The 19,330-nt window shown below is 45.2% G+C and overlaps 1 protein-coding gene and 1 pseudogene across 1 annotated transcript in view; one reads left to right on the forward strand and one right to left on the reverse strand.

Moving 5' to 3' along the window:
- LOC147019537 (uncharacterized) overlaps positions 1–14,693 on the forward strand; it is a 30,251-nt gene extending 15,558 nt beyond the window's left edge. Inside the window, exons 5-8 of the mRNA XM_085896695.1 lie at positions 7,675–7,746; positions 8,596–8,667; positions 10,461–10,520; positions 14,048–14,693. Of these exons, the coding sequence (XP_085752821.1) occupies positions 7,675–7,746; positions 8,596–8,667; positions 10,461–10,520; positions 14,048–14,110 (267 nt within the window). The 3' untranslated portion in view covers positions 14,111–14,693. The remainder of the gene's footprint in view (positions 1–7,674; positions 7,747–8,595; positions 8,668–10,460; positions 10,521–14,047) is intronic.
- LOC147019538 (uncharacterized) lies at positions 2,943–5,882 on the reverse strand (annotated as a pseudogene).
- Positions 14,694–19,330: the final 4,637 nt, after the last annotated feature.

A 19,330-nucleotide genomic window follows, 5' to 3' on the forward strand; every position in this document is an offset into this window, starting at 1 on the left:
CAAAGTATTTAATGGGTGTTTTACCATTGCCTTCTGGTGTGGATATGGGAAGGGGTGGAGGAGTTGTTCCTGTATTTATCGATATATTTTGTCTGTATTTAGTATACTGTATCCCCCCGTATTTAACATATCCCCCTGTATTGTCATTTCTCAGTCCAATATGACCATCCATTGTTCGATTTAGACGTTTTAAAGTTCACGTTTTATTATTGCACTGCTTGTCTTGTTTTGTCCTCTGTTTTCTAACGTTTTATCTTTAAAAAAAACCCCCCACATAATCCTTTGGGTTTGGTGTCTGAAACATGTGCTATGAGTGGGGGCAGGTCTGGAGGTGGAAGGGCCGATGTTCGAGCTTTAGATCATACTAAGCGTGGAAAGATGGTGGCGACGTACTCCTATCGGCACCGCTCACGTGTGCAGCCTCAGTGCGTCCAGCCCCTTTGAGTTTGACGGCACAGGAGAGAAAGATCCGGTGTGTGTTCCAGCTGGTTTTTCACAAGGTCCAGTCTGCAAATCCAGGCCTGGCCTGTACACCAGATTAGGCCAAATCTGGGTGTTGGATTCTGCAGGTGGATCGATGGGATGACAAGACGTGGTCGAGCTGTGCAGGGAGTAAGGACAGTCAGAGGCCCCGTGGCTGGATCCAGGATGAACCTGGGAATGACCTGCAGGCTGCAAGCATGGCCAAGGAGGGATAGCTCGTCACTCTTCATGAAGCAGAACGCAGACAGACAAAAGCAGTTCCTTCCTTGCCTTTTGGGGCGGGCCTTTTTGACCGCCTCTGGGGACACGTGATTGGTACATCATTCGAGTTTGCTGAAGCCCTCCACCAATTGTTTGCTGACACGTCTTGTTGACTTACTCAGGGTGCCGAGCGGGGGGGGGGGGGCGCCCAGAGGGGGGAAGGAAAAAGAAAACGCCCCTCGGTTAACCACCACTGTATGAATACTGGACAGCCTGCTACACATCTCGACACACATGTAACGTCCGATTACCAAACAATCTGGCTAAACATACATTTAAGGGGGGATCTGGGTTAATCCTATATTTAATAACCCACTAAGGGCCCATTTCTGCAACACTACCCCCACCTTTCTCCCGAGGCTCCTCCTGAGCCTCCATTTGGGGCAGCCCACAGTCATGGCCCTGTCTAACGTACAGCACAAATCTCCCATTTACTCTAACCCACAATATTGGAAGCACTTGACTCCAAAAACCAAAGTGTCACAGTAAGATTGGCATGTCCCTATCCTAGTGTGTTGGATCACTAATCTAACAAATGCATTCACACTCTATGCACACTACTTAACATTATAATTATGGATTTGCATGGGAGGGCATTCAATTTTACTTTTAACACCAATACTTGCATAGGAGCAGAACATTCAAAGGTTCAAAGTTCCCTAACGTGTTCGCTCCTTCATGCCCCCTCCCGGCAGTATTGCCTATTTACCCCTGAGGCTTTCCTCACTTCGTGGCCCTATTGGCCTCTCACCAGGTGAGTTCAGTCGGCTCAGTTGCCTAATCTCACAGAGAGTTCTTGGGCCCACTGAGCCCACAGAATGGCATGAATCTTCGGCCGCAACGGCCAACAAAAGCACTTTGGCCTCAATGGCCCACAAAAATGCTTTGGCCCATATGGCCCACAAAATGGCTTCGGCCCATATGGCCCACAAAATGACTTCGCGGCCGCAATGGCCTACTCACGAGCAGCAGCAGGCAACAAGCCCTGCATTGGACAGCAGGTGGCACACCAATAGTGGCACGGTGATATCGATGGTAAGCAAATGCAGTTTGGAGGCGTTCTTGAGGGCGCAAGTGGGTGTGATGACCTCATACCAGGTGAGATGGAGAGTACCCTTACCCTTCCTTGCCTGACTTGCTTTGGCAGGACTTGTTTTGGTATAGTTTTTTTATTTTTTTTAGCAGACAGGATGGTGTGTTTCTTAATCAAATGTTATCTTCGTGGGTGTGTGGTCATGACTCACTGGTGGCCTCTCTGGCACTTGGAGAGGATGACCTAGCCTGGCCCTTGTTATCAAATTTTCCCATCAACACTACTCGTACATCGTACCAGGGGTCACACATGAATGGTGCGGAGGAGAGTTCATCAAACGTAACCATTTACTTTCAGCTCTAAACAATGAAACAAAACCCGCTATGGCTAGAATGATCCTAATGACCAATTTTTCCCAACCTGGCACACTTCCATTCTTTTAAACCTGGGCAAGGCCCTTATTTGTCTTTTTCCATTTGGTGGTGCCAGGCATAACTCGCTGGCTGGGGAGTGTGACTACTACTAGGCCTCTTTGCCTGCTTCCAATAGGAGGTGGGGGACACCCAGCGACCTCGGGGTTCACCTGAGCATGCTTCTGGCGCTCCTAACTAAGGGGTAGCTCTCTAGCCCCCATACTGTGCTCTCCTAGCACTGAAACCTACTGTGCTCTCCTGGCAGTCTGACAGCCTTCACCTGCCAGGAGCCCCCAAAGCCCTGGTGCCCTCTCTTCCGACTCACCAACTTCCAATACCACGTCACACTCTCAGCCAGTACCACCATACTTTGGCCTGCACCTACCCCTAGCAGTCCGCCTGCACAATGGAACAGCAGCCAGAATCCATGTCAAATCCTCTAAGTCCCCCTAACCTACACTAACTTGGTTAGGAGACTCCTACCGGCAGGGTACGTTGTTCGCACTCGCTCTCCTCATTCGCACAATCACGCCATTCACCCAAACACTTTTGTCATTCATTCCACAGTGCCACACACCCAGTCCACAACACCATCCAACACCTTTCACTTTTATGTTAAAACAAAAACACACCAGTCCTTCAGATCCCACTTGGTCATCAAATTTAACTGATACACCTTTTTATGACACCCCAATCAATTTGTCACTACGTCCATCGTCCGCTGGTCTCCTCCATATGCCCAAATAGTTTATTTCCAACAATTTAAACAAAACATCAAAATCTCTTCACCAGCCCCATGGAACCTCTGCCTAGTTCTAACCAGGCATTTCAGTCTTTCCTCAAACAAGCCACTCTTTGTCATCCACTTGTTTCAGGTGTGTTTAACGCTCTGCCTGTGATGTCTCCACTATTTTATTTATTTTTTTTAATAATCACCCAAATCCACTCATGCCACTCATCCCTTCTGTCAGTCTCTCAATTTGCAATCACTCTCGATATAATTTCCAATCAAAATTTTTACATCCCAATATGGCCTGCTTCTTTGGCTCATTGGAAGGGGAGTGAGGGAAGGAATCCCTCATTACCCATTACATGACCCCGCCGCCTTTCCACCACGGCTCAAAGGGGTCACGTCTCAATTGGGGTTGTGGTCCACCCCCTCCTCTTCTCCAGGGTTCACGGAAGTCAGGTAAACCCCAATCGGGGGAGCGGCCTCCCCCTCGTCTCTCTAACTCCCTGAAGACCGATAAACTCCAGTCAGCTAGCCGAACCCCTCGTGCTCCTCATAGAGGTTTGAAGACCAAGCAACACACGGCGGTGTCGCCGCTGGCCCCTCCTGCTCTAAAATGGGTACGGGGAGCATGTGACAGATGCCAGTGCCGCTTGCTACTCATCTGTGCTCTACCCCGAAGTTCCTGTGAGGCTGAGAGAGAAATTAAAATCCAATCTCCAAAGCCTGCTCCTGGATGCAGCACCTCTAACTCTGTAAGAACCCATGCGGAGCTGTCCATTATGGTTTCTGTCCCCTGTGTCAAGTTCTGTCCTGGTGGCATTTCTATTTCCCCTTGCACCTCTCACCTATTTCCTACATTACCACTCATTCCACGCTCAGGACTCCCACACAAAGCAGGCTGCACACATTCCAAGGTTATGTGTTCACATTCCACACATTCAACCTTGCCTGCGTACTGACGAACTGCCTCGCATTCCAGGGTTACATTCTCGACCGCCAGGTGAGTACCCACACACATTTTAGCCTTGGCAGCACACACCGGTGCTGTCCTCTGGACTGTGGGCTCACAACATTCATGGACAGGCATTCCACACACACATTCAGGGGTCACGCATACGTGCACCCCATCGGACAGAGTCTCTTCATTAACATAAAATCCAGTTCCTAACTTAAGCTCATTGTCCGCACCATGTATGCATGTGCCCACGTACCTGCTTCGTTCCAGAGTCACCTCGGTCTGGTCGCGTCTCTCCAGCAGGTTGCTCATCATCGGTTCGCCACACTCCTCCGGGGCTGTCAGCTCCACATGCTGGACCTGCTCAAAATGTGTTTCATTCGTCAACAACCCCATATGTTCCCTCAATGTCTCATTCACCAGGGTTTGCTCTAATTGTTGTTTCATCCGACGCGTGATGTCAATCAAGTCCCACACCACTGACATTCCTCCCTGTGGTGATGTCACACATCCCACATTATTGTGCTGTCCTACTTCCTGGCTCCATTTTCCTTTCCATTTGAGTCGTTCTTCCTCTCTGAGCCTTTTTAGTTGTTCGTTATCTTGCCGGAGTTTTTCCATCTCCACGTCCTCCAACCTTGCTCTCTCCTTTAGTTGGTCAATTTCAAATTCATGTTCTTTTTGTTTCCTGTCCCACCATCTCTCTTGTTCTTCATTCTCCAATCTTGTCGTTTCTCTCAATCTATTGATTTCCCTTTCCTGCTTCATTCGTTGTTCCTTCACTACTCTTTCTTCCATCTCATTCTTTAATCTTGCTTTGGCTTCTAACTGTTCAATCTGCACAGTGTAGTTCCTTAACGTTTCATTCTCCATTCTCTCTCTTTCCTCACTTAACATCCTCAGCTTGTTTTGGAACTCCCTCTCTTTGTTTTGGTGTTTCTCTAATTCAGAAGCTTTTCCCCCTAATTCCTTTCTCATCTCAGCACCTCGTTTGCATGCTTCCTCCCTCATTTCGTCCATTCTCTTACCATATTCCTTCAGTTGTTCCAGATATTTCTCTGTTCTTTTTATCTTTTGTTCTCGGATTTCTCTCATCTGATTGCCTGATCTTACCTTTTCCTTTAGTTGTTGCAATTCCACATCGTGTTCCCGTTTTTCCTTTTCCAGCTTTGTTTTCCATTCTTCCTCCAAGTTCTCCCTATCCCAGGCGTTACTAATTTTCTCTTCCTCTATTCTTTCGTTCAGTTCACTCTTCTCCTGTTCCAACTCATGGGTACTCCACTCTACTTTCCTCATTTCTCCCTGTAGTTCCTCGAACTGTCCCGACTTCTCCATCAATTCTTCCTTCCTTTGCTCCAGATATTTCTCTCCTCTTTTTATCTTCTGTTCTCGGCTTTCTCTTATCTGATTGCCTGATCTTACCTCTTCCCTCAGTTGTTTCAATTCCAAATCGTGTTCACATTTTTCCTTTTCCAGCTTTATTTTCCATTCTTTTTCCGAGTTCTTCCTATCCCGGGAGTTACTAATTTGCTCTTCCTCTATTCTTTTGTTCAGTTCGCTCTTCTCATGTTCCAACTTATGGGTACTCCACTCTACTTTCCTCATTTCTCCATGTAGTTCCTCGACTGCGTGGGCTAAGTCATTTTCCAGCCACCGAATTCGTTCCTGTGCATCGGCCAATTGTTGCGATTCCCTGTACACATAATTTTCCCGAACGTCGTCTGCCTGCCGTAGTGCCTCATCCAATTTAGTTTGTAACTCTTCAATATAATTCTCATCACACCTCCTCTGCTCCAAGGTATCCGCCAATCGTGCACGAAGCCCGTTAATGTACGCGTCGTCGTCCTGCTTTGGTTGCCATGATGCATGTCGTGACCACGTGGTTTGAACCGGTGGGTGAGAGCGTTTTCTTCGTGCTGTGCGGCTCGTTACGCTGTTCATACTAACCCTCTCCTGCTTCGTGTCGCGCTGAGGTGGAGCCGCGCCGCCATTTTGCGACTCCATTTTCCTTTAGAATTTTGAGGTTTTACACCCAATCCGCTCAAAATAAAATCAAATCAAATTTGGAATTAGCGAGCGCCGTTTTGTTTTTGTTTGTTTTTTTTCCGTGCCTCTCGTAACCAATGTTCGGAGTGCGAATGACACCAGATGTTGAATTGGTGTCCTGCAAATTTATGGAGGTGGAGGGATTCTCATCCGACTCCTGAACACCAGATGTTGTATCGGTGTCTTTAAATCTATGGAGGTGGAGGAGTTCGCATCCTACTCCTGACGACCAGATGTTGCAGATTCGACGGCACTTAACAGCACCGCTATCTCAGGGGTTATAACGCCGGCTAGTTCGGCACAGGTCTCGGCTCACGCGCCTCAGATCACGATACCAAAGTACCCCTGTGCCTTGCCAGTTGGGGATATAGACCCCGGCTACAGACTGGGTTTGTCAGAGAGCGAGAGAAGTCTTCCCCAGTCCGTAACCAGTTTGGTTTTAAATACAAATCGAACGATTGTTCCTCAGCACGACATGAATAAATTAAAGGCGGCAAATGTCGTATAGATCAGCCAGATTTATTGGGGACACATTGGGGAGCACGACACAAGCAAAGCATTCATGATAACGTTATCATTAATCTATAACCTGTTCTTATCTAGGGAGCTACGGATATGGGTTTCGAAGGGGGCCCGAACAAAATAAACCTTCGGCCTGGACAACATGCATACAATACACGGAGTACTTGGTGGTGCCTCACGGACGAGAGGAAAAGTGTCGAAAGCACGAATGCGGCTCGTGACAAGCCGATGTCACCAGATTGGAGCACCCAGACCGAGCACGCAGCGTGGCAAGATGGCGGCGACGTACTCCTATCGGTACTGCTCATGCACGCAGCCTCGGTGTGTCCAGCCCCTGTGAGGTCGATGGCACAGGAGAGAAAGATCCGATGTGTGTTCCAGCTGGTTTTTCACAAGGTCCAGTCTGCAAATCCAGGCCTGGCTTGTACACCAGATTAGGCCAAATCTGGGTGTTGGACTCTGCAGGTGGATCGATGGGATAACAAGACGTGGTCGAGCTGTGCAGGGAGTAAGAACAGTCAGAGGCCCCGTGGCTGGATCCAGGATGAACCTGGGAATGACCTGCAGGCTGGAACCATGGCCAAGGAGGGACAGCTCGTCAAGTCACTCTTCATGAAGCACAACGCAGACAGACAAAAGCAGTTCCTTCCTTGCCTTTCGGGGCGGGCCTTTTGGACCGCCTCTGGGGACACGTGATTGGTCCATCGTTCAAGTTTGCTGCAGCTCTCCACCAATGGTTCGCTGACACGTCTTGTTGACTGACTCAGGGCGCCGGGCGGGGGGCCCGCCCAGAGGGGGGAAGGAAAAAGAAGGCGCCCCTCGGTACACCACCACTATATGAACACTGGACAGCCTGCTACACCTCTCGACACACATGTAACGTCCGATTACCAAACAGCCTGGCTAAACATGCATTTAAGGGGGATCTGGGCTAATCCTATATTTAATAACCCACTAAGGGCCCATTTCCGCAACAATACCACCGAGTTTGGTCACTATTCTTAAAAAGTACAGAGGGAAGGGTTTTCTGTTTGTTGAAACCCTTATGCTTGTTTTGGGCTGCCATGGTGGGGTGCGGGAAGGGTTTCACAATTTTTTTTATTTTTGTTTTTGCGTCATCATTGTTGAATTGATTGATAATCCAGACAAAGACGTAAGCCGTGTTGTCCTGACTGTGCTATATGAGTGTGGAACGTTTCCTAATGAAGACAGTTATTTGCTTTCACAGAATAAAAAAAAGGTGAAGCAAGAATGTAAACAATTACGGAAACTGAACAAAGGTCATCGTTCGCTCACACAGGTATGTAATCATTGCTTTGCATGATTGTTTTTGCTTCAATTGCTTGTGCATCATTTATTTTAAATGCATGATGTATTGGGTGCTAATTGTTAAAAAAAAAATAGAATCATTGCAAAGCTCATTCAAGAAAGAAATTTGGTAAAACAAATGTCAATAGTAATCACAAAGAAAGTGGCTTGTTTGACGACTTGAGGATGTGGTTTTGGGGGGCAACAGTTAGACTGGACAAGCAGTGGAATGAACGAACAGCAAAACAGGGGAGAGGGGAGAGGAAGGAGGGGAGGAAGCATCATTTCAGAAGGGTTAATGGAGGTAGAAAAGATCCTGGATAGGGGTGGGTGATGACATGGGATTGTGATGCATCACCGACTTGAAGTCTTGGAAGAAATAGTGCGATAGCACAGGTGAAGGAAGGTGGTTCCATGGACGTGATTCAACAATAACCTTCTAGTATCGGCCCACTTATTTTTTTCCTGTCAGGATTGTGACAAGGTATGTTTGTGCCAGGAAGCAGTTCCTAAATCACTTCCAAATCTTTGGTATGACTCGGACTGGATCGGAATTGAATCACCGACTTCGACTCAGATTGGTTGCTTTCACCGTTATACCACCGAGTTTGGTCACTATTCTTAAAAAGTACAGAGGGAAGGGTATTCTGTCTGTTGAAACCGTTATGCTTGTTTTGGGGTGGCATGGTAGGGTGGGGGAAAGGTTTCACAATTTCTTATTTTTGTTTTTTGCGTCATTGTTGAATTGATAATCCAGACAAAGACATAAGCCATGTTATCACAGCTGTGCTATTCCAGTGTAAAAAAGTGTACTAATGAAGACCATTGTTTTCTTTTACAGAATCAACTCGATGTCCCCCAAGTGTGTGAACAATTACTGAAAGTTTCGGAAACTCGTCATTGCCTCAAAAAGGTATGCAATCATTGCTTTGCATGATTGTTAGCCCATCCATCGTTTAGCTGGAGAGAGTGTGTGTGTCATTAGTTGTTATCTCCATATGCGGGTTTCAGAAGATAAAACGGAGTTCTCCCAGGTCTTGAAGTATCCACCTCAGTTTGAGTAAGGATCACAATTGGTGGACTAAGGTGTGAAGTTTTCTTCTTCTCAAAGTTTCATTCTGGGGGCTGTTTTGAGGATCGTCACCGAGCCCCAGGCAACTTCCAACTACATTTCGTTTCCAGTAATATTCCCAGGGATGATTTTTAAGATCTCCGTAAGGTTCTTTGAATTCCTAATGCTCCAGTTATCCCTGGTACAATTTCAGTGCTCTTCAGCTTCCAGGATCTTTTCAATTCATTTTTCAGATCTTGGTATTTGGTCATTTTCTTGATTTTTCTGTGTTGTTTAGGCCAAAATCGCTGGGTACTGACATCTCAATTAGCAATGCCTTCTTTTCTTTTTTTGTACCTCAGTACTATATTCAGTCGCAGAGCTTTGTTTTCTATAATCACGCTGCCAAAATAAAGAACCACTGCTCACCTCCACTCTTTCGTTCCTCTTTTCTCATACCTGTTGAACCAACTTCTACATTCTCTTCAATCTTATTCTTCCCTCCAGGTCTTCAAGGGAGCTTTTCACCACCATCTCACATCATTCCTCATCCAAAATTATGATCTTTTCTACACCTGTTAAACCACCTTCACCCCCACCCCTCCCAAAATGTTGCTTCTGTATCCATCTTGTCCACCCTTGCGTTCTCCCTCCCCCTTCATTACATGCATCCCTTGTCATCCGTTTCCATTATTTTATCCTTCAGTCTTGCTGTTGGCATTTCCCCTATTATAATTCTGCTGTTCTGTTCTGTTGTGTCCTGGCTCTCCACGAGCCTTGACGATATGTACAAAAAAAATGTTGAGAGAGTTTGATGTCATGAAAAACCAATCCAGAGCTTACAATCCATGAAAAACTGCAGGATTTTCCAGATGTGCGACTCGTCATGCAAGCCTTTCTGGGGCGTTGCAAATGTTTGAGTGATGCGGAATTTAACATAATGGCCAAGTGGCACATTATGTTATTGTCTGTCCATCTCTGGACAGACAATAACACAGACAATCACATCTGTCCATCTCTGGACAGACAATAACATTTCTAACGAAGAACTGGTCAGTGATCTGACAGAAGAGCCTCCAAGTTTCGACCTCCCCTGAAAACAGTTGTCTGCACTCAACAGGATCCGCACTTTCCATTGAAAGGACATCACACCGCCTCCACAAATGGAATTTCAAAGACAGCCAAGCATGGTGACTACGGTCACCTAGATCAGATTATTCATCACATTGTGAATGAGTGTCATCTACGGATATTTGATGAAGGATTTAGGGCAATCCACCGATCAGACAGTGCTGTGAATTGGTTGTCCAACCTCGACTTACCTAATCCAACCTGATCAAACCTAGACTAGAATAGTGACCAGACTCGGTCTTTCTCTTTCTTACGTTTGACAAATTACAGCTCACAGATCTGAGCATGGTCACTATCGTAATAAAATCCAGAAGGTAGGTTATTCTTTTTCTTGAAAACATCACACTAGTTTTGGGACGGGAAAGTGAAGGGGTTAGGGGAGAGGGGTGGCGAGAGGATTCACAATTTATTTTTTATTTTTCTCAATCATTGTTTAATCCATAAAGACTGAAGCAACGTTATCTTGGCTGTGCTATTGAAGTGTAGAAAGTGTTCTAATGAAGTTCATTGTTTGCTTTTCACAGAAAAACGATTCAGGTGTGTGCAGTGAAAGCTGCAAAGAGACTTGTGCTTGTTTTGAAAAGGTATGTAATCAGCTTCGCTTGATTGTTTTTGTTTCAATTGCTCGAGTGTATTTTGTTTAAATTGTGTAAGAAGCTGATTTACACTACCGGTCAAAAGTTTTATAACACCTCCATTTTTCCAGTTTTTACTGAAATTAAAGCATAGAACAAATAAACAATTGCAGATAAAAAAAATTATGGAATCGTTTTGTTGAACAAAATTTAATCTAAATTTTTGACCCATCAAAGTAGTCACCTTTTGCAGATACAACAGCCCAACATAGTTGTGGCTTTCTTTCTCCAATGGAAATCAAATCTTCTTCTTTTGGCTGCTCCCGTTAGGGGTCGCCACAGCGGATCATCCGTATGATCCGCATAGTGATTTGGCACATGTTTTACGCCGGATGCCCTTCCTGACTCAACCCTGGTCGCCTCTTACGACACAGGGATATGGTACACCTATTTTAACCGGGGTATACACCGGCCCAGTACACTGGTACTCATTTCGCCGACCTCGGAAGGATGACAGGCTGAGTCAACCCCCTGGTGTATTAATTCAGTGGCCCAACGGGGCTTGAACTCAGGACCTTTTGTATCCCAAGCCGCTGCCCTAACCACTGCGCCAACACCAGGCTATTCCAATGGAAATCAAATATTGTTCGGAATGTTCTTCCCAACACTGTTGCAGAAGTTCCCACAAATGTGTTGCCCTTGTAGGTTGCTTTGCTTTCACCCTTCTGTCCAGTTCATCCCAAACCAGCTCGATGGCGTTTAAGTCTGGAGACTGTGCTGGCTATTCCATGATTTGAAACCTCCCGTTCTTTTCTTCTCAGACAGTTCTGACATAGCCTGGAGGTATGTTTTAGGTTGTTATCTTGCTGTGGGATGAACCCTTGACCAACTAGGCATAGACCAGAGGGTATTGCATGGCGCTGCAAAATGCTGTGGTAGCCCTTTTGGTTCAGGGTGCCAGTCACTCTTTGCAAGTCGCCGACTGGATCCAGCAAAAGAGCCCCATATCATCAAGCTTCCTCCTCTATGGTTGACAGTTGGTGTCACATACTGAGGAACCATCCTTTCGTCTACTGGACGGCATACAAAAACCCTGCGTTATGAACTGAAGATTTCAAATTTTGATTTATCGGTCCATAAGACCTTCTTCCAGTTTTCAGTAGTCTACTGGTGGTGCTTCATGGCCCAGGCAAGCCTCTTTTTCTTATTTTGCCATCTTAGCAATGGCTTTTTTTACTGGCACTCGACCTGTCAAACTTTCAGCTCGAAGTCTTCTCTTTACAGTTGAAACAGACTTCCTTACTTCGACCAGTGTTAAGCTGTGCTTGAAGCTGCTGTCCTGTGAGCCACCTATCATGCAAGCTGTTGACTTTCAGAAACTTGTCTTCTGATTGTGTTGTGGCTTTGGGTCTGCCAGACTTCTTCCTGTCAGTTTCCTGCAGTTTCCAAGTGCCTTTTGATGGTGTCGGAAACTGTACTCACCGACACCTTGGCTTCTTTGCAATTTCTCTGAAGGAAAGACCTTCACTTTTAAGGGTTATAATAGTCTGTCTGTCTTCCTTTGTTAACTGTCTTTTTCTTGCCATTATGATAGCAATCTTCTACTTCCTGCAGTACAATATTGTCCAAATAATTCTTCAGAGGGTGGAGCAACACAGTTTGTTCCAACACTGCTTTCATACAGACAGAGGGTTTGTAACTAATCAACAAAAGTTGGGACACCTATAGGAATTGTTTGCATCAACTTTCAAGACTTAATTTACTTCCATTGCTGCAGAACAGCTGCAGTTGCTAACCCATTCGTTGTTCCCTGAAAAGGTCCTTTTTTAACAACTCTGAAATTTACATTCTTTTTCAGTTTTTAGTAACCTAAACTTCTTTTTTTAACCTCTGGCAGTTTACCACTTAGATTTGTACTATTTCAGGTAATTTACTGGACTTAAATTTCAGGAAAAATTGGGGTGTTCTAAAACTTTTGACGAGTAGTGTATTTAAAAAAGAAACATTGCAAAGCTTATGTAAGGAAGAAAAAAAGGGTGAACCAAATGTCAATTGTAAAAAGAAAGAAAATGATTCACTTGTCAGGTTAATGATTGTGCCACACACAGCTTCTTACACACCCAAGTTGAAATGTTGCAGAATATTCCCTCCAGGAATTTTCAGCCAATGACATTCAAACCAACACAACTGATGATAGCAAAGGAGTTTTTTGTCGGTGAGGTGTCATCGCTGCTTGAGCTATGATTTGTATTTGGCTGGGCAGGAAATAACCTTTATTAGCTCATAGTGGTTATGTCATAAAGGGACATCTCTCAAATTGTGTCATCACATTTCCTACCCAAAATATTTATTATTCCATACCTTTTCATTCGCTTCATTTTCCAGGTAATATTTCATTTGAACAAACGGTTGGAGGGCATCTTGTCCCTCTTTGCCCAACTTCTCTCACCCTTCTGCAGTTGGGCATATGCATCTGGGTAGTCTTTTATTTCTCTAAACAGGATATCACTTGTTTGGAGCTTATAAGAGGTGGAAGGTGGCAAAAATTTACAATGTGGGATATGTAATAGAAAATAAGAAAAAAGAGCAATCGGAGATTGCAGACCCTCGCCGGGACTTGTTTTGGGTGGTGTTTGTGTAGTTTTGTGTTGTATATTTTGTGTGGTGTTTGTGTAATGGTATGTTACATAATTAATAAGACATAATTAGAACTGCCACTTTATGACTGCTGGCAATGACGACCGGGTACCAAGATGTCCCACTTTGATTGGACACCTGACCCTGACCCATGGTGTTTATTACTATTCAATTGAATTCAGAATGGGGTTAAAATAAATTCAATTCAAGTAAAATGGAAGACCAAATAGGTACAGTCCTGCATTGGAGTCATCAGGACGAACCTGGATAAGATTGGGGTTTTAGCTGTTCCTCCTCCACCCTGAAACCCATCCAGTCACAGTCAAGTGAGCCTAATTCAAAATAAAAATAAAAAAAGTACCCACATCAAAGAATCAAATAATTGTTTAATTTAAGGAAATTATATATCGGAAATAGATATGTATATGTACATGAAATATACATAATCTATATATTCACAAGGAAATTTTGCACAGGAGAAGGCCATTCGGCCCATCATGCCTGCACCACACCAATACCAGATTTAATAATCCATCACTACCCCCTTCCCTTTGTGTGCAGCCTTTTTGGCTGCTACACTGGTACTCATTTCACCGACCTTAGAAGGATGACGGGCTGAGTCAACCCCCTGGTGTTAATTCAGTGGGAAATGAGGCTTTAACTCAGGACCCCAGGATCCCAAGCCAACACCGTGTATGTGTATGTGTATAATGTTGATCAACTACCATCAGCAAAGGGGTGGGTTCCATGCTCGTATTATTTTGGTATGCAGGTTTCTTAGCTTACTTTCTTTTGTTTTATTTTTCTGCATGATTATATTTATCTTGGAATTCAAGAGACACTGTTTTTAGAATGATTTACTGAATTCCCATTAAATGTCCTGTATGCTTTCTTTGTAGGTGGAGTGTTTCTTGAAGGAGAATTTGATAAAACTTGCACGATTTTGTCGCCTTCGAGAATAAAAAGAATATTTGTCGCACAGCATCCCTTCTGTGCCTCTTTGAACATGTCTTCCCGTGGTCCTACTTCAAGGGAACGGTAGCATTAAGGATTGTTAGTCAAAGAATCGATTCCCTTGTAAAATGAATTGATGATCAATCATTGGCCCCACCCGAAGGCCAGAGTCTATGTAACCGGTCTGTATGTCAGTGAGTGAATGTGTCAGTGAGATCATTCAGCCTCACCTTTCCTTTAATACAGATCATTCATCCTCATATATATTGTTACAGATCTGGTTTAGTGGGTGAATAGGGGATAGATTCGAATAGTTATCTCATCACGCATGTTAACATAAGTGTGAGGTAATTACTTTAATTAAAGAGATGTCAAGTTTGTGTTTAAAAGCTCTTGTCCTCCCCTGCTCAAGTGTTTGTGTCCAAGTCTCATCTCCCACCCCTCTTTTCCTTACATTCTGCACCATTCCCCGAGGTTATCTGTCTGTATGTGTTAACCTCCATTCTGCAGCGCCCAGGAGTCCGTGTGTCCCAAGTAAGATCTTCTGGGCCGCTATCCACCTGGCAATGTGACGTCTTAAAAACCCGTAACTGTAATGATATATATATATATATATATATATATATATATATATATATATATATATATATCCCCCTGTAACAATCTGCAGTCAAAGGCACTGTCATGTTTCTTTTCATTATGGAAATTGGCACAAAGTTTTCCACGGTAACTTTAATAATCAAACAAGGCACAGATTATTTGCAGCATCTGCAGTCACAATAGATTGTGTTTCAAAATAACATTCAGAACATTTCTCTCAGGTTTTCTAACACACCTCAGACCATAATAATGTAGGGTTATGACTCGAATGGCTTATTACCCCAGTAAGCTGGTACTCATTTTTCCAACCTCTGAAGGATGACAGGCTGAGTCAACCCACCTGATGTTATTGCAACGGCACGAGAGGGGCTCAAAATCAAGACCCTAAGACCCTAAGATCGTAAGCCAGCCACATTAACCGTTAAATCCAAACCAGGCTACCTCAGACTATGGGCTCGACTTAACACCCCAGGGTAGCTTCAGTCACATTTTGGATTGCCCAGTCAAGTCACTGGTCTCAAAGGCGTATGGGTTTGACTCAAACACCTGAAGGCCTTTGGCATCATTTCAAAAAAAGTTATCTATTTAAACTACAACATTCTTCTGTTCAATTGAACCCTAGGTTGATTTTATTTATATACCTCAAATGTGAATTATATGTCTTGAATGTGGAGGCAAGGTAGCAGTGGAAGGGCATTTGGGGAGGGGAGGGGGGAGGATGCTGGTGATCAGATTCAGTGAAGTCTAGATTATACTTTCATACAGTAGATAGAGTAAAAGATTGTTAGATGTGGTTTACCATTAGGAAACATAACACGCCAGGAACGGGTAAGAATAACGAATATGGGGATAACATATTATGCAAGAATTCTCCTCTAAGACGCCTTGTCTGCGTTTGAATCCTGACCCAGCTGTAAACTGTCAGGCTGTTTTTTCACAGGCACGGTGATTCATCAGTGTGTGTTCCATCCTTCAGATGGACGTTAAACGTGTGTCCCGCCTGCCGACATTAGTTGTTGGACGTTAAATATACCACTGTGTCTTTCGCGAAGAGTTGGCGAGCTATCACCAGCACCATGGACAAATTCCAAATTCCTACTCGAACTATGGCTGGGAAGGCAACAGAAAACCACCCAGCATAACCCTTGCCAAGAAACGACTTTGGCAGTACTGGACCTGCCTTTAGGCAGAATGCCAGAATACAAATGTGAATAATGCAATGGGCAGTCTTGGAGGGTGTTGCACAGAAAAAAGGATCCGGAGGTGGTCGTAGATCCAGGGCGTAAGCGGAGAGCACTGCCTGGCAGCTATTGGTAAAGCTAACGGGTTTAGGTTGTATTAGTAGGGGGATAAGTTATAAATCAAAGGAGGTAATTTTAACACTGTATAGGAATTTATTGAGGCATCATCGATTTTACTGTGTACAGTTTTAGCTGTCATGTCATAGCTGTCATAGCTGTCATAGAGAGGGTTCAGTGAATTTGATTAGACAAATTCCAGGACTACCTCGACTAAGCTATGAGAAGTGCCTGAAGCAAACAGGACTTTATACTGAAGGAGATAGGAGGGGATTTAATTGAGATGTTTATGATAATGAAGGGTTTTATACAAAATAATGCAGAGTTTTTCAACAGAATGGACAGTGACAGAACTATGGGGCCAAAGCCAGCAAAAGCGCAGGTCTTTCAGAGTGATTGATGCACAGAATGGTCGCCGCAGAAACGTACTGGCAGCAGACACAGTTGCTAGATTTAAACTGGAATTATATTGGTACGTAGAAGCATTGGGGATAGAGGGTTACATTAGGGATAAAAAAAATATATTGGTAGGGCTGATAGGTAGCTTGGAGGTATGGATGGGTGATTGTATAGATCTGCAGCAGTTGACATTTGTGAGTTGCTCACAAAAAAGTGAATGTCTGTTTGTTCATTCCTCAACCTTCTCCTCTGCTCATTCATCCCCTCCCCCCCCCCCCCCACCCCAATGTATTTATTTATTTTAATCCCAGCGATATAACTGCCTGCCCCTCTGTTCTCCTCTCCTTAACTCCAGTGAAATTAGATAATTAACTAAAAGACTGACACGATGTGGTGTTGATAAAGCACAGATATGATGGACCAAATAAATGGTCTCCACCTGTGTCCCAGTACCATTTGCATTTTGTCCAAGTTATAGTTGTACCCGTTCCTGAGTGTGCTTGTCCGCACCAATAATGATCAGACGGGTTAACTTTTTTTTACATATGAACCATGACTGGTGTTTTTAATGACACTATTGTAGAAATATTTTGTAGCTCTGCATTGTTAAACGCTGTCTTGTTTCAGTTTGGTACTTTGCTATGAAAGTGCAATAAAACAAATCCTAATGCACAGGTGTGTGGTGTTTATCGATACATTGACCAATCAATTATCTCTCTATCGAGTGCAGCCTGTGGCAGCTGGTTGCATCATTGATTGGGACGTGGCTATGCCGCTGATGCAGTGTCCCCCTTACCAGTGCACTGGTGCTCATTTTGCCGACCTCGGAAGGATGACAGGCTGAGTCAACCTCCTGGTGTATTTTTTTAATTCAGCGGCCAATGGGGCTTGAACTCAGGACCCAAGGATCCCAAGCCGCCACCCTAACCACTAAGCCAACACCAGGCTTACCAATCAATTAAAGAGCAAGTACAATTTGGAAATTCATTAAAAGCAGTTGATTAGATTCATCCATCTACATATTTTAAAGTTATATTTTGTGTGTTATTCTTTCATGGCTGAACCAGAGCACCTAGAGGCCCCAAATTTTTGGTGTAGGTACTTCAGAATCTGGGCAAGGTTTTAAGCTTCCAGACGTTGGCCTTGATGTCCATTTTGAGGAGATCAAAGGCCGCTACAAAGTGCATATTAGGATATAGGGCCAGGCATTGCTGCTGCTGATCTGTAGGCAAAAAGTAACCACCATGTGGCTGATAACTCCATCGATTTTTCAATGTTCAACAACACGTCCAGAAACCACCACTGGGTAAAGCTCACCCCTCTGTGGGTATACCCATCTCGGATTCCACCCTTGGGGTAGTGCTGGGGAGCCCCTGCTCGTTAAATAATAACTTGAATATATGCTTTAAACATAATGGAATTTATTAATGATATTGTTGTGGATTTCCGCTCGCCGGCGTGTGAGCGACCGCATTTAGCGAATGGCGGCCGCTCTTGCCCACCGAACGGACAATCTCGTCGCAGCTTTCTGGATCAAACGCCGGAATCCCGCTATGGGTGTGTTTGGGGTGCACACCACAGCCTAGTCAACACTCAACCCATGCTACAGGGTCAATCGCCGAATTGTCGATATACCTAATTAATCGCGCGGGCAGACTACCGAGAGATTGTACCTCAAAGGGGCCGCTTGGAAACGAGCCGTTTTAGCAGCTCACTTTCTTTTTGGATAACCGAGCAGGGTATTATTGCGCAGCCCCGTTGGACCCGATCACTTTATCGGTTATTTAAAAACCAACTATATTCCGAACGCAGAACGGCAGCTCAATTAAGGGAAGAGGACGCAATGAACGGGTTAACATTGGAACAAGCACATTTATTTATAAACCACACGTAAACAGTGATGCAATTATGCAAGGCCGAACATGCACACAAGTATACAAACAACAAAAGCAATCCAAAAGAGCTACTACCATCTATCTATTATGTACACACTTACCAGTTCGACTTATGGACATGGTGCCACAACGTTCATTCAAAAGAAACAAAGAAAAACCCCAGGAAAGACGAGGGGTAGACTGGACCTCTTGGGTCTTTATTTCACGGAGCTGTGATGACCGCAGAAGCTCCGCGAGGCCGGGCTGGTTACCTTCACCTTCAAGGTGCCTCGCTGGGGCGAACCGCGACGTCCCGTCCCCACGGGAACTGTCGTGACCGCGGTCCGGCCCAGGCCCCGTCCAACGGCCTGGTGATTCAGGCCCAGCCGGCAACGCCTCAGAGTAACGAACGGGTCTTATGCTCTTTCAGAGTTGATGCTCTCTTTAAGAGCCCGTCCGTCCCTCAGCGCTGCTCGGACTGTCCCGAAGCCCGATCACCTTGGACCGTTTGATGCTGGCTGGAGACCTCTCTCCGGTTCTCCCCACGTCCCACACATGAACGCACAGTTCTGCACGGCAGGCTTGGCCGCGCTCTCCGCTCCAGTCTCCTCGGCGAACCCAGACCTTCACTGCCCTCCACTGGACTCGAACCTTGGTCATCACACCACACTAAACCCCGACCGACTGCACTGAACTGGCGCTCTGCGCGCCTTTTTATAGGGTTCGTGAGGCGAGGTTTGATCTCCGCTCTTTCCCCTCTGACCCCCACTGGCTCCGTCCCTCTTGATCTCCTGATCCGAATTCCGAGGCGAAGCTTGGAGCGAGTGGATGTGGTGGAGATCATTGACGCTGAAGGGAGAGCGGACGTGGTAGAAATCACCGTCACTGGCAACAAGGAAACCCCCGCGTTTGTTTGAAGCGATCTTGATGTGGCCGGCGCAAAGATGGCGGCGCCTGTGGAGTTGAAGGTGAAGCGATGTTGTTTCGTTGTTGGGTAATGGGGGAGATGCGGTTTAGGATATGGTGGTTGGCGTTGTGGAGAAGGTGGTTGTGGTTG

Source organism: Eptatretus burgeri, chromosome 9, assembly GCF_056783735.1.
Source record: "Eptatretus burgeri isolate ZD-2024b chromosome 9, Ebu_testis_v1, whole genome shotgun sequence".
NCBI classification, from domain to species: domain Eukaryota; kingdom Metazoa; phylum Chordata; class Myxini; order Myxiniformes; family Myxinidae; genus Eptatretus; species Eptatretus burgeri.